Below are 15,575 nucleotides of genomic sequence, written 5' to 3' on the forward strand. Positions count from 1 at the left end.
ACACAGACTTTCATCTATCCTAAGTTTTGAAGTGCAAATTTTTGCTATATATTTGTTTAAGTAAGACTAACTTTTCCAATAATAGTTTGAAACAGTTTTATCTGGAGTGATTTATCTGAGAAACAATACATTTATTATATAAATCTTGATCCATCTTTCAAGCATTACCATATTAGTTTCAAATTAATTTTAAACATGCATTTCTTACAACTAATTTTTATCTACTATTTTCAAATTCAAATTTTGCACAAAGTTCCAGCAAGCCTAATCTTTTATAATATTAGTCTCCACTTGATTGCGTTTGGGTCCCAGACAAATTTTGAATTACAGAGATAATGCTACGGATTGTCCCAGAAAATTCTGCTACTAGTTTCTAGAAAATTCTAGAGGTGACAATAACCAATACAGATTTTACATTTCCTAACACTCAATAAGCCTTTTCTTTTAAGTCACAATTTCCAATAACAAGTCTAATTGTTATAAATAACAAAGGGAATCATGAATTTTTGTTTGCACTTATCATATTAGAATTTGCTGTTCTGGTTAAAGAAATCTATGTGAATTTTACACTCTTTGTTTCATTTTAGGTTCATTTATTTTTAATCAACCTATGTTTTTAAATTTTTCAAAATTATATTAGCGCACACCAGGGGTCTGTCCAGGCCGAATTTACTACCGTTTAGCGGTACCTTCACAAATTCAACTTTAGGAAAAACGGTAGTTTCACAAAATACTTTTTCTTAAAATTTTATTTTTGTATTCCTTAAGAAATGATAAATCCATATTTTTGTGTTGATTTTTTAATATAATTTTTAATTTATCCACAAATTATGTCTAAATTTTCACAAAATAGGCACCTCTCAGAAAAACCTAGACAGACCCCTGCACACATTAAAAGTTACCAGTAAGGGAAAAAATAATGTATTTCTAGTTTAGTTCAAAACTAAATTATTGCACTGCAACTAAATTAGTTAATTCTTTTACATTGCACTAAAATTCGAATGTTTTGCTCTATAAACTAATAACTCTACACTTGGAGCAATTTCAGCTTTTTATTTGTATGCAAATTGTTCCCTCCATGACAGAACTAAAAACAATCATTAAAATTGCAAATTTGCCAAGTGAACAAATTTTTGAACAAAAGTTCTATAATTTTGTACACTATTAAAAAATAAAACTGTTCTACACTGATATTGCCATAAAAAATACTGATGTTTCACAATAAATTGCAGACAAAGCATATAAGCACATAGCATGTTGCAATATCTTTATAAACGACATATCTAATTCATAAAAATCTTTTAAATCATATTTCAAGATAAGCTTCGTAATTGCCTTATAAACGGATATTTCTCTGTACAAGATTTTAATCTAATTATAAGAAACAAGTAGAAATTTTGCACTGCATAACTACAATGTGTGGCTTTATCTGCAAACAAGTAACAAATCCTCAGTTCAAAAAACTCAATAGAAAAACACTGAAGCAAAAATTGTTAGTAACTTTCTATAAATTGGTTTATGAATCATTTCTTCAGTCTTTTTTACATGGTTTTTCAAACTGTGATATTTTTCATGCAATAAATTTGAGTTTTTTATTTGATTCCCTTAATTTGCTACAACATCCCCATATATCAGTTACAATACAATCTTTCAGTTGCATACAATTGTTTGTTTGGCAGATCCACATCATTCTAAAATCTTGATATTTTAAACAGGATTGTATTATAGCCACAAATTTTGAAACCCGCATTTCAGTAATAAATTTCTGATAAGAGTGAATTAGAACGATTTGATTTAAATTCCATTCGTTTTATAGATCACATTACTACAACTGATTTTGATATAGTTTTAAATACAAAATGTAAAACTAATAGATTCATACCATTTTAAACATTTTAAAGCCGATTTTTGGAATACGCAAATTCATTGCACTTATAATTTTCTTTATAAAAAAGATTTAAAGTCTTGAATACTATGTATCTTTCGAGAAGCCCACCCTTCTATATGATATACAATGTCTGTTTTTGAATTTCACCTTCAGTTTCCTGAGTAAAGCCTTTCTTTAAGGTCTAGAATAAACCCAGGACGATAATCTATGATTCACAGCACAGCAGTTGTAAGGGAGAAGAAAGAAGTGATACGGCAAGCATAATTTAAAGGAGGTAAAAAATTAAGTTTTAATCGATAGTATCAGTCTACAAAAAGTTCTTGTTAAGAAGTTAAGGGCAAATAAGTGCAAATCTTAAGAAAGATACTATAGTTATCTTAATAGTTATTTTTGCCAAACCTGCAAAACTGATAAAACAAAATTTTTAATTCCATCAATAAAAATTTACAAATATTGATATTTTGTAAAAAGTTCGTGCAAAAATTTTACTTAATGAAACCTCGTGTAGCATATAAATAGTATAAAATAGCGATAGTTTTAATTTTGGGGTTAGTGATTTTTAGTGCTAGCTTTCATCGTTATTTATTTAAAAAATAACACCCTGCCCTGTACAACTGTGACGGACGAGTAATTGCTATTAGTAGTTGCTGATTTAGAAATTTCTATGAACACATGTTTATACACAACTAACATGATAAATTAACTGCAAAGATAGCAAGAAGAACTAAAAATTCAAGATATAGTTAAAAGAGGGGAGATTTCCATATCGTGATCTGAGGCAGAATAATTGCCGAGTTTTGGAAACTTCTGGGCAGTGACCCGCGAGAAACTAAAAAAAAAACATCACAGAAAGAGACCAACTGGAGAAGTATAACTCGTAGCCACCTCCGGGCAAACATCAACATTTTTTTTAATGCAAATTTAATATCTATTTGGCACCTTGGCGATTGTAGTTGGCGTAACAGATCACAATACGGAAATCTCCCTGATACGAAAATTATTAATAATATTATAATCACCTTTAGCAAATAAGAAATTTAACGAAATTTTACTTACTGAAGATTTTTGTTTACTTTGTAAGTTATTATCTGCTTATTTTTGTGCGCACAAGGTTTCCATAGAATACAGATATGAACACAGACATAGATGGCGTTTAAACACTTCATGCAAAAAATTCACACATGAGAATTTAAAAATATGAATCGGAACTTGATTGGTGATTTTACCAATCAAAATCTTATTCGCATACCAGAATTTTTGAATTAGTTGCATATGACATAGGGTCGGATAGAAACATGATTATTTCATTCTATTACCAGTGTTAGTTTCCTTTTAATCATGAATTAAAACTAATCAAATCTACTAAAAATGGGAATTTGTCCAATTTAATTACAGAATTTAAAACTTATGAAATGAATATAGTGAAAGGAAGGTAGGCAGGTACTTTATTTACGTCGCACTAGAGTTGCACAATGGGCAATCGAGAGAAAATCAACTCCAAATCTTTTGATGTAGTGGCCAAATCTTTTGATGTAGTGACGTCCCGCAGTAGACTGATCGTTAAGACACGGTTCCTTGCATATCACTGAAGTCAAGCATCACTGGCTGCTGTCAGCGTGCGGGTGGGTGACCACTTGGATCAGTCTGCGACAGGAACCGAGGGTGTGCGGTATTGGTCCTCGTCAAACTGTTCTGTTGTAAAGTGCTCGACTTCGCGTGCAATTCGTCGGGCTACCAAAGCGGGGTGCCATTCCCTCTGCGGAGGATCAAAATTGTGATGGCATGTCTTCGGATCATCCTCAGGGATGTTTCCCTGACTGTCGCCAATAATAGCCCATTGTGCAGCTCTAGTGCGACGTAAATGAACAAATCAACCAATCAATTTGATGTAGTGACAGGAAATAATTTATAAACACAAAGAACAGTTTTAGACTGTCACATACCATTTACCTATCTTTGTTTCCTTCGGTTTCTTCAATTGGCGATCTAAACTCTCGAATACGCCATCTGGGGAGAGACCGGTTTCATGCCTTTAGCCCTTCTCCCTTCCCTCTCCTCCTTTTTTCAGTTGTATAGGAATGTACTACGATATTTTCCCTTTTCTTAATATTTCCCTTTTTATTTAATAAAAATATTTTTTTTAAATTTCCGTGATACTTTTCTTTAGAACTATATTTAATGTAGTTTTCAGTTTCATACAGTTTTCCAACTTAAAAGATTTTAATATATATGAAAATCAAGAGAGAAACTAACGTACTTTCTTCCTCTATGACTTTCCACACTCTAATGAGGAAAACATGTGAATTCACTTAAGTGTTGCCATAGGTAGAGAGTTGTGCTCCACGCCACCTGCAGCCCATTTTGATCGCCAATATCTTTACCTCTGGTATTATAAAAATTTTCATCTGGGGCTATATAATCTGTTTCAAACATTTCTTTTGTGGGCTCTAGTGATGCATCAGGTACAGATAGGTCTGCAGAATCTTCATAGGGATCGTATAATATTACATATTACACGATTGTGGGTTATACGAATGTTTTGATAGGGTCGGTTGCTTTGATCGCATATTATTTCATTGATCTCCAAAAGAACTTCCAGACCTTCAGCAACTTCGCCAAAGACAGTATGGACTTCATCAAGATACGTGAGATTTTCTCCTAAAGTTAAACAGAACTGCGATCCATTCTTATTACCTCCATTGTTCACCATTGACAGTGTACCTAGTTTTTAATGCTTCATTGTATGCTACAGCTCTGCATCAAAGTATCTGGCTTGGGCACCATAAAGAGTAGAAAAAAATTCATTCTTCTCCACTTCCAGTTGCAGTGGGATCTCCAGTTTCAGCGATAAAATTTCTTTCAACTTATGAAACAGACAAAAATTATAATATTTCATTTTCATTAAAAATTATCAAATTGAAAAAAAAGAAGAAGAAAAATATATATTGCATCAATTTCATGAAAATATTCTTAATTTAGTTGAAAAATACATGATTGCACTACAACTTAATAAATAAATTCTTTTACATAGTACAATAGTGCTAATGTTTTGCTCTATGAACCAAATACACTTTATACTTAGTGCAATTAAAATTTTGCATTAGCAAGTAAATTCTTCTATCTATTTACAAGAATGGAAACAATCATTGATATTTAAAATTTAGCGAAAAATATTTTATACTATAGGTTTTGATTTCATAGCACAGCAAGATCTATTACTATGATGGTAAAAAATTGAGATAAACCCCTATAATCTGTTAAGGTAGTTTTCTCCAAAAAAAAATCATTTAAATTAAATGTAGAAATGCATATTACCAATTAATTTCTTTATACAAAAGTTACATAGCACATTTACGCAATGAATACAGAAGGCTTCACAGAAAAATATTTTGCCGCATCTTGTACCATTAAAAAGGCAGTGCTCCGCTGTCAATATGGTGCTGTCAATGTAGTCAATAATGCTCTTTAAGGATGACAAGGACTAGAAAATAATAATAAGTTGATAATCATTTTTATTGTTCAAGAATTAATTACTTGATACACTTTAAATTATAGATCTTTGATTTAAAATTCTGTTGATTAAATTGGTATTTTTGAGTAGCTTACTTTTGAAAAATTAGTGATGAACACTAATTAAACTGCTACACTAAACTGCACTAATTTTTTAAAAATATAAGAAAAATTAGGAAAAACTACACTAATTTGAAGGGGAAAAAATGAAATGTTTATTCATTTTTTACATGGAATTATCTTTGAATAGACAAGTCTTATTGTGCGCAAACACTTTTTGAATCATTTCATTAATTTTGCAGATATGATGAAATATGCAAAAATGTAAACTTAGATATAGGTAGTCCAAAATTTCGACCACTCAGCTGCTTAAACTAATATGATTGTATGTTCTAATTTACCGCTCCTTCCCAAATTCGAGAGTTAAAAATAAAAGAAAAATTTGCCAGGAAAAGAGCATATTTTTTTAGATGAAGAATGTTTTTCTCCAATGCCCGCCTGGGAAATGACCTATGTCGTACAGGCATCTGAAGGGCAGATTTGTTGGCCACTTTTCCAGGGGCGCCGTATTTGGTGGGGCAACGTTGGTCCCTAATAAGTACATATAGTACAAAGGATGAAAGAACATCCATGCCTTGCCCGGGATTCCAACTCAGAACCTTTCTGATGCAAGGCCAGTTCCCTGATCCCTGCACAGGCCGGTCGGCAGATAGAGAACGTTTTGTGTCTGATTTCGTAGCTAAAGTAACATTAGAGTACATTTTCTAATTGATTTTTCGATTTCCAGTTGAAGTTTCGGTAATTGATTGATGATATTCTTTCTATTTTCAAATATCACTTTATAGTCAGATCAATAGGGAATCGTCAATCCCCGAGTACCGATAGGGCTTTTATTCATTTCTGCAGAGTCACCCGGTACTTCGTGCTCAAACTAAGAAGAAAAGTAGGTCACATCGTAAGGGTCGAGTATTGCCTAGCAATTCAGAGCCTGAAATGTCTTCGTGCACCACTAGAGGCGCTTCTTTTTTACTGATAGTTTATTCGTGCACATTCATCTAAATTATCTTAGTTTCATATTTTCTTTTAGTTATTATTGAAAATCGTACGTAAATGGATCCATATTTATCTGTTTTATCGTAGTTGAGGGACAATTCAAAAATGATGTCACTTTTAGTAGGGAGGGGTTTCATAAAGTTGTTGCTTGTTGTTGTTGTTAATTTACGTCGCACTAGAGCTGCACGATGGGCTATTGGCGACCGGAGGATGATCCGAAGATATGCCATCACAATTTTGATCCTCTGCAGAGGGGATGCACCCCCTCTTCGGTAGCCCGACGACCTGCACGCATAGTTGAGCACTTAACGGTAAAACAGTTTAACGAGGACCAATACCGCACACCCTCGGTCCCTACGCAGACTGATCCAAGTGGTCACCCACCCGCACACTGACCGTAGCCAGTGATGCTTGACTTCGGTGGTCTGCTGGGAACCGTGTCTTAATGATCAGTCCACTGCGGGACCTAAAGTTGTTGCAGTTTAAAACAAAGGCAAGGAAGGGGCTGGCAAAATATCTGGTTCACAAGATATTTCGGTCAAAAGAAAAATACTTAAAATCACCAGATTATATATTTTTTACATCGGCTTAAATTTTCTTCATCTTGTTCCTCAAAATAAATGCGGATCTAATAATTGTTATTGCTATGTCCACAAATGACATTAAAAAACGTCGTTAAAGTTTGAAAAAAAAATGAAGTATTATCTACATCAGGGCTGTCCAACTGCAAAGAGCCCACGGGCCAGAATTCCAGTCACTTATCACCTGGTGGGCAGCAGTTTGGAAAAGTTGAACAATAACCTCTTACCTCTTGCACAATAACAATTAATAGTTGAATTATTAATTACAAAACAATAGAACAGAAGGATTTTAAAACAATTTGCTTGCATTTTAAAGGGAAAATTGAGGCAGATCAGCCTGAATAAGAAGTTAGCGGGCCGCACAATATGTGTTGGCGGGCCGCCAGTTGGACAGCCCTGATCTACATCAAGTGTTTGGTTTCTAAACTGAGTGCTCAAGTGACACCCCTGCAAAGCTTGAAAATTTGTTCACCAAATGAGAAAATTGCGTTAAGATAGAACAATTTAAATGTAATTTTGGAGAACAATTATTAAAGGAGATAAAAAGTAAAATTGAATTAAAAACAATTTAGATAAATATAAGTACCGATTCAAATGCGTACGAACAGATACTCAATGAAAAAGAAGCACTCCTAGAGACGGTCTCAGTCTTTATGAGGGCCCGGATGGCCTGGTTCGTAAGGCCTTCAGCTCATATCTGAGAGGTCGTAAGTTCGATCCGCGCCGGCTGTAGACTCCCAAGTGTACGAAATGGTGACTGGTGAATGCTATATCTGTCGTGGTCACAAAGTTCCCATTACAAATCGATACCTCTGAGAGTACTGGATCGGAGATTGATCATGTTCTGGTTCAGGTCAAAATTGCGATCTGCGGATGGATGGATGATTTGTGAATGCGTCCTCCATGCAAAACGGAATGTGACGTATATATGTTGCTCCCGCATTATCATGTAGGATGTTTTCCAGACCGTCGCCAATAGCCCATTGTGCACCTCTAGTGCGACATAAATAAATGTACCAGGTCGTTACGAACTTTTTTTTATCTACCTTTAAGCTTATATTCTTATATTTTGTCTAGAAAAAGAGCTATCCTCGCCACAAAGTCTATGGCCGTCTACTGCTAAGGAAAAGAAAAAGATAAAAATATAGCGTTCTTCAAACAGGGGAGTTTGTCAATCAGGTGATTCCCTTTGTGTCGCCAACACGAGCCAAAACCTATCTGAAATATTGACCTTGTACCCCTACTTGTAATTGTTAAGCCTCGTAATCATCGAACTATTGTCAACACCATTGTTCCAGTCGAATGGGAGGGGAGTTCTTTCCATAGACAGATAATGGTTTTTCTGTATTTTTTAATTACGTTTGGAAACATAGCTCACCGGAGCGCATCTGCAAGCGTATTTCACGAATCGGATTCAAGTTTCATTCACCCAAAAAAACATTTTAATTTTTTTTTTTTTAATTTTTTACTTTTTTGGGGGGAAGCTCCAAGGTGAAGAATGGAGAGAATAATCACACCCTCATAGGGCAGAATTTACTTTACCCGTCGTGATGAATTTTAAGAATTCGTCGAAGAGAAGGTGACAATGATACCCTTTTCCTGTACCCTGAATTGAGAAAAATAATTGCTATTGTTCTAATGCTGAAAATAACTGCAACTGCACAATAAAGAAGTTTTGTACTTTAAGTTAGGATAATAAAATGAAAAAAACAGATCGAGATTTATTTGAAGGCCAGCATTGGAATGATCTTTCCAAACTGTATTATATGGGGCCGGTATAACCTGCTTGGTAGGGCACTCCCATGTCTAAGAGTTCGGGGTTGGATCCTCGCCGGCCGAAGACTCCTCGTATAGTAAATGGTGACTGATGCACACTAAATCTGTCGTCGCAAAGTCCTCCATGTTCCCATAACAAATCAATACCTCTGAGGGTATACTGATCTGGGAGTTTCTTTGTCTTCTAGAGTGGCTCAAAATTACAAGGCAGCGGAGTTGAACATTAGTAGTCGTAAACTCATAAAATTTAATCGGCTGTTCACCGACGGTTATATAAAAAAAAGCCCGTCTTGTATGGGCCGGGATAGCCTGGTTGGTAGGGCACTGGGCCCATGTCCAAGGGTCGGGAGTTCGATCCCCGCTGGCTGGTGACTGATGCACATTAAATTTGTTGAGTCACAAAGTCCTCTAGGTTCTCATAACAAATCAAACCTCTGGGGGTACTGATCCAGGAGTTTCCCTTTGTCTTCTGGATTGGTTCAAAATTACTATGCTACGGAGTTATACATTAGTAGTCGTAAACCCAAAATAGGGTTGGCTGTTCAACAACGGTTAAAAAAAAGCTTTGTTTAAGATTCTCTCCTCATGTCCCGAAAAAAGTTGAAAACCTGTAAAAAAGTCGATTAACCTGTAAAATTTTTGGGAAAAAAATGCATATAACTATTAGATTCAATGCATTTTAATATAATATTTTTAGAAAGTTTAATATGATTAATTTAAAGATGGTGTAAAAATCGGATTCCATATGAAATGTTTAGTGATTAAAGATTGAAACGCAGTGTCTGGAGTGTTTACTCTTTATAAATAATACATTAGTAAATTATTCCCTTAAAAATCAGTTTTATGGAGGATAAATTCTATAATTTCTCCATAACTTCTAAACCAGGGTGATAGTGTAGTCAGCTTCGTGCATCGGCAGCCTTTACTTCATAGACAGCGGGTACAAAACTAGGTTAACATTAAGCTGCTACCTGGAATTGAATTATTGCCCTTCACAATTAAAACTGAATTTCTATACCAATCAGCTACTGCAGTTAATATATTAGTTACAATATAATTTGTGGTATAAAATAACGGTAATTTACACATGTAATTTCTGGCTTGAAGATCACTGTGTTTTGTTTTCGAGATTATTCTAAAATTGTAATTTCGAGATTATTCTATATATTTGATTTCGATTTACCTCTAAAATGCTCATTGCCATTTTTTTTTCTAGTTCAGTTTAGTTTATTGAATGGGATCAATTAATGAAAACTCGTAAAACGACGGGGTAATATTTAACAACAATTGTCTCTTGAAAATTTTATATTCAAAAATACTTATTTGAGTAAATTTTATAGAAACTGAAATTAAAAGTGATATAACTGATGTAAAGGACTAGAATGGGTAATGATCAAAACATGTAACGAGTTGAAAACTATCTTAAATCATGACTGAAAGTATTTATTTATTTTTGAAAATAAATTCTTAAATTTTAACATTCTAGACGCGCTGTAAAATCTCTAAAAAAATATCAAGATCTGAAACGATGACTGTGTATGTTCAACTCCGTAGTCTTCTAATTTTGAATCCAACCTAGAAGAAAAAGGAGAGCCTGGATCAAGCATTTTGACAAACTACCTTTCATGAAGGATTTTTCAATGGAACCAACCTGCATTTGCGTTGCACGGTGAGAAAAACCACAAAAACCTCTTTTTGTTGTCCCGATGGCAAGGGGATTCTAACCGATGGGTCCGTTTGCCACTAATGATATCTTATCTTAAGTCAGAACGGTGGTAGGTGGGGGCCTAGAGTAGAATTCTAATCGATCAGCCACCACTAGGATTCGAACACCAGGATCATTTTATTAGGAAGCGAAAGCTCTATCCCCTGACTCATTAAGTCCCAACACGCGAAAATTCGATCATTATATAAAAGATTCCTAGGTCTTGTTTTATTTTATTATTTACTCATTATATTTGTTTTCTTGGTAAATATATGTGTTTGCTAATTTATGCTATTCACAAGTATACTTATTGATCATCGTGATGACTTATTCAAGTTTTCCATTATCACAAGTTGATATGGACATTGCCAGCGGATTTTATAAAAAATCAAAAAGTTTTGCTAACTAGCAAACGATATTTTATCGGATTAACGGTGTAATCTCGATAAAATCACAACGTTGCTCTTGGGATTGGTGAGCAGCAGAGATCAGGGGAAAGCATTAGTAAACTAATAATTAAGTACTTTCCGGATTTAAGAGCGTGTTTTCGAAATTTCACAGTTTTTATTTTTTAGTCCCATAACTTTCTGAAAAATTATTAGGGATACTTAAAACAAATTATAAAAATGATATTCATTACGGGCTGTGTCTTTGTATTGAAGGGGGGAAAATATCTCTCCTAAAAATTTCAAAATTACGATTGAGGGAAGAAAAAAAAATTGTGTTTTTCTATAAATAAATCGAAAACTCTTCCGTGGGACTTTTCTGTTCCTTTGGAATCTACTTTAACATCTAACAAGCAAAATTAATCATTTTTCATTTACAGGGTCAATTCATTCAGTTATAAAATCAGTGCTTAGTAATTAGTTTTTTTTCCCCTTGAATACAGAAAAAAAATATCTGAAAATGCAGTTTTTAGTTTAATAAAAATATTATTTTCACGTAATACTATTTGAAAAAAAAAAATCACATATTTCAAGAGATGAACGCATGTTTATTTGCCAACAAGATGCTAATGCGATAAACAACTTGAATACTAAGCAAAACGTATCTAGTTACATCAGAAAAATTTAATATCAGATTCGAATCAATGAATGTTATTCACGATTAATTAGAGAAAAAAAAATATTAAATCTCACCCTGTTTCCTTCTGTTAAGGTCAACCAGGTCCGATATCGTTCTTTTTGCTCACCTAATTTCATGCCACACCCTCATTTGCATATTCCTAATATCCTTAAGGGACAAAAACTTCTATCACCTTAAGATATTTTTGAATGTCCCACGCGCAAATGACCATGAAAATGAATATTTTTCTTGGTGTTTGACGAAGATGTCAAGTGAGATGCTTGGGATGGGATTTTTGGTATAAATAGGAGGCTTTAGGGCTCCTAAAATCATCCTCTGTCCTCCAGTTGCTATCACAACTTCAAATCCAACCAGCACCATGAGATTCGTAAGCATTCATTTTGATTACTTTTCATTCAACAATTTTTTTAATCATTTGCTATCGTTATTCACCCATAATAATGAACATTAATCAAACTCTCTTCGTTTTCTGCAAGCAAAATTCATGATTTTTCTAAAAAATCAGATTTATTTGATTTAAATAGATTTTTTAAAAATTTTATTTCTATTGGATTTTTTTTTTAAATATATTTACCAGTTAAATCATCTGATAAAACTAGAGTACTTAATATTAAATAAGAAACAGCTAAAATAATTTATATTTCCAATTAAAATGTTTAAAAAATTGTCATATAATTATTGAAAACTAATCACTGAATAAATGAAATCACCATTTTTGCTAAAGCAAAACATCTTAAAATTTTAGAAACAGGGAGGTAATTTATTAATATCAATTAGATATTCAACAAAGTTTTGATCAGAATACATACAAGGAAGAAAAAAATGTTGTAAGTTTCTCTGGGCAGTACAAGTCTTTCTATTCTTCAATATTGATAATCACTAACTACGTATTTATATATATATTTTAAAAGCGCTTAAATTATTTAAATAAACATAAAACTAAATGAGTATAACTGAACTATGTTTGTTACCAGCAAATTATTTTACATATTGGCTAATGGAAAATTATAATTTATCAGCTTAACGTTACTCTTGTCCACTTTTAGTCTCCAATTTTATTTATTTATTAGTCTATTTTGAAATAAAATAATTTAATTATTATTTTTTTGGATAAAATCTTCATTATTAATGGAAGCAGACTTAAAAAGAATCACACCCTAAAAAGACTATAGTTACAAAAATATTTCCCGCTTAAATTATTCTTTTAAAGAAAAAAATATTAAGTTTAAATCAATGCTTTTCTTTAAGAAATCAAGTGTTTTAAATCGCGATTTTAATTATGATTTTTATCAAGTGATTTAAATCATGCCAACCATGTTTGCAAAAAAATGAGCTTTCTAACTTTAAACAAATCATGCATAGGATAATTTATATTCTGAAAAAAAAGTCTTGATGCTTTTTTATTGAATTTAAAATATGAAATGTTCTAAAAATTATTTTTCGAGAAAAGAGTACAACTCTTTAAAAAAATGGCTATGAAAATGAAAAAATTTCATAATCGTATATCATTAATAATTTTAAATTTTTGTTTTCAAATAAAGTGTTCTTCATCATGATATCTCTCGTTTGTTTTTTTTATTTTTATTTTTTTTATAATGATATGTTAAAGGCCTTTGCCTTCGGCTTGCTTTGCTCACCAATCCCCCACGAACTCATTTTTGTTTATTAATGGTAAGCAGTTTGCTACATGAAAAATCATTCAATTAAAATATTCTAACATTTTTCATTCACTAAAACAAAATGACATTCCGTTTCTATCGGAATAAAATTGAATCCTAATAATTTTGATCGGTTACCATTGTAACCACATCGAAAAAAAAATTTTTTTTTTTTTTTTAATTTTTTGGGTATTATAAAAACTTGAACGCCAAATATTTTCCCCAAAGAGATAATTTAGCAAAAGTGTATTCTTTATATTGCTTCAGAATTCTTATTAGTCATTTTGCATTCGCCATTTTAATTGCATACGTTGATCGAAACAGTTAGATATAAAGTGAATTTTTCTTGATCTTACTTATATCTTATTTATACTCATCTTATATCATATTTATGTCTCTTTTATCTTATTTATTGATTAATAATTTTTAAAACGATAACTAAATATCTTTATCATTAAATATTATATTAATACAGCTAATATAAGATTACTTTGCGACTTTTCAGTTCAATTAAAATAAGTAAAGCGATAAGGCGACAATTTATTTTAATGATGTGTAAAGAAATAAACCCTTCTTTAAAATGAAAGTTTCTCAAATTCGAGAAAAACGCATTTAAAGTTTTTCAAGCGAATATTTTCGAATCATTGGTAATGTTTTACAAATATAAGTTTAAGTGGTTTTGGAGGTAGCCAACAATAAAACTAATACGAAATGCTAATTCAATATGACGCTCAAATACTATATTTCCTTTCTACTCTAATCTAATGAGTGAAACAAAAACATATAGGTATAATACTATTAAAAAAAAATAATAATTTAGAATCTATTTATGGAACCATTAAAGTTTTGCACTTCAAAAAAAAATTTCGCATTTATTGTTTCGCTCGGATATTCTAAAACTAAGCAGAAAAACTAAATTAAAGGCGAAATTTGAATTCCATTTATTATTTTTTGTTTCAACAGATCATTGCTTCATTGTTGCTTGTCTCTGTGGCTATGGATGCCGATATGGGCATGAACATTACTGGATATTCTAAAACTAAGCAGAAAAACTAAATTAAAGGCGAAATTTGAATTCCATTTATTCTTTTTTGTTTCAACAGATCATTGCTTCATTGTTGCTTGCCTCTGTGGCTATGGCTGCCGATATGGGCATGAGCATTGCTGGATATTCTAAAACTAATTTTCTAAACAAAGCAGAAAAACTAAATTAAAGGCGAAATTTGAATTTCATTTATTCTTCTTTTGTTTCCAACAGATCATTGCTTCACTGTTGCTTGCCTCTGTGGCTATGGCTGCCGATATGGGCATGAACATTGCTGGCGGTGCTTATAACTTCGGATACAACACTGGAGATGCTGGCGGACACAGCAGATCTGAATCGGGAAGTGCTGGAAACGTTGCTGGCAGCTACAGCTACATAGATGCGAACGGCGACAGACGGGTTGTTTCATATTCTGCTGGACCACAGGGCTACCAGGCATCCGGTGACATCGGTGTTGACAGGAAAACTGCTGCAGCTGCTGCCGCCCTTGCAGCAATGGCACCAAAGGCTCCAATTGCACCAGCTCCAGCAGCACCTGGACATTACGGCGCTCCATGGGCAGCTCCTGCCCCAATGTGGGCCCCAGCTCCTCAAGCCATCATGGGACCAAGTGGATATCAAGCTAAATGGTGATTGCTCAGTGGATCTTAGTCATTGCTAACTTACCAATTGGACTTTGGATTACAATTTATGATTTCTGGTTGCGGTTGGGATATCAAATTGTGGATTATGAAGGACTTCTATTTGAAAAATTTTCAACAGCTTTATTGTAAATTATTAGGAAATAAATTAATTGCAATCTTGACTCTTCAGTTATTTTTTTTTATCAAAAATTGTTATAAAATAATTAAATCATTTTGAAAAATGATCTAGAGGATGATTTTTAAAGATTTACACATAGTATTCAATTGAAATTTTAATAAAATAAAAAACTGTTAGAAGTTTTTATCAGTGCAACTTAGGCACCAAGTTATAACTTGAGTTTTAGAAATTTTGCAATTCAGTCAATTGCAAACATTTTGAGGGTAGGAAGATTTTTCGGATTCTTGCACACTATATACTTATAATTTAAAAATCACTCGGATTCATATCTGGTAGAAAGAAAAAAAAAAGTGTCCAACGTAACGTGATTTTGTGTGGTAGGGTAACAAATGTTATATATTTCACGTTTTTAGCTGATGCAAAAGAAAAAAAAATCTAAATATTTTCCCAGACGAAATATGCTGAAAATAAACTTAACTAATCGGTTTTTATTTCTTGCTCAAGGTCTTAG

General features: G+C 32.8%; 2 protein-coding genes across 7 annotated transcripts in view; one reads left to right on the plus strand and one right to left on the minus strand.

The window, feature by feature from the left end:
- LOC107456968 (peptidyl-prolyl cis-trans isomerase sig-7) overlaps positions 1-3,009 on the minus strand; it is an 8,300-nt gene extending 5,291 nt beyond the window's left edge. The window contains exon 1 of one of the 6 annotated variants that reach the window (XM_016074978.3): positions 2,945-3,009. The gene's annotated coding sequence lies outside the window, so the exon portion shown is untranslated. Of the gene's footprint in view, positions 1-1,996; positions 2,188-2,579; positions 2,728-2,749; positions 2,775-2,907 lie in introns of those variants that run through there. The other 5 variants (XM_016074977.3, XM_016074979.3, XM_043044813.2 and 2 more) reach the window with 5 other exon arrangements.
- Positions 3,010-11,596: 8,587 nt separating this feature from the next.
- Positions 11,597-15,107, plus strand: LOC107456942 (adult-specific rigid cuticular protein 11.9-like). Its single transcript, XM_016074938.4, has 2 exons — positions 11,597-11,966; positions 14,516-15,107. The coding sequence occupies exons 1-2, from the start codon at positions 11,958-11,960 to the stop codon at positions 14,933-14,935; spliced, it is 429 nt and encodes a 142-aa protein (XP_015930424.1). The 5' UTR covers positions 11,597-11,957; the 3' UTR covers positions 14,936-15,107.
- The last annotated feature ends 468 nt before the right edge of the window (positions 15,108-15,575 follow it).

Source organism: Parasteatoda tepidariorum, chromosome 5, assembly GCF_043381705.1.
Source record: "Parasteatoda tepidariorum isolate YZ-2023 chromosome 5, CAS_Ptep_4.0, whole genome shotgun sequence".
Lineage (NCBI taxonomy): Eukaryota > Metazoa > Arthropoda > Arachnida > Araneae > Theridiidae > Parasteatoda > Parasteatoda tepidariorum.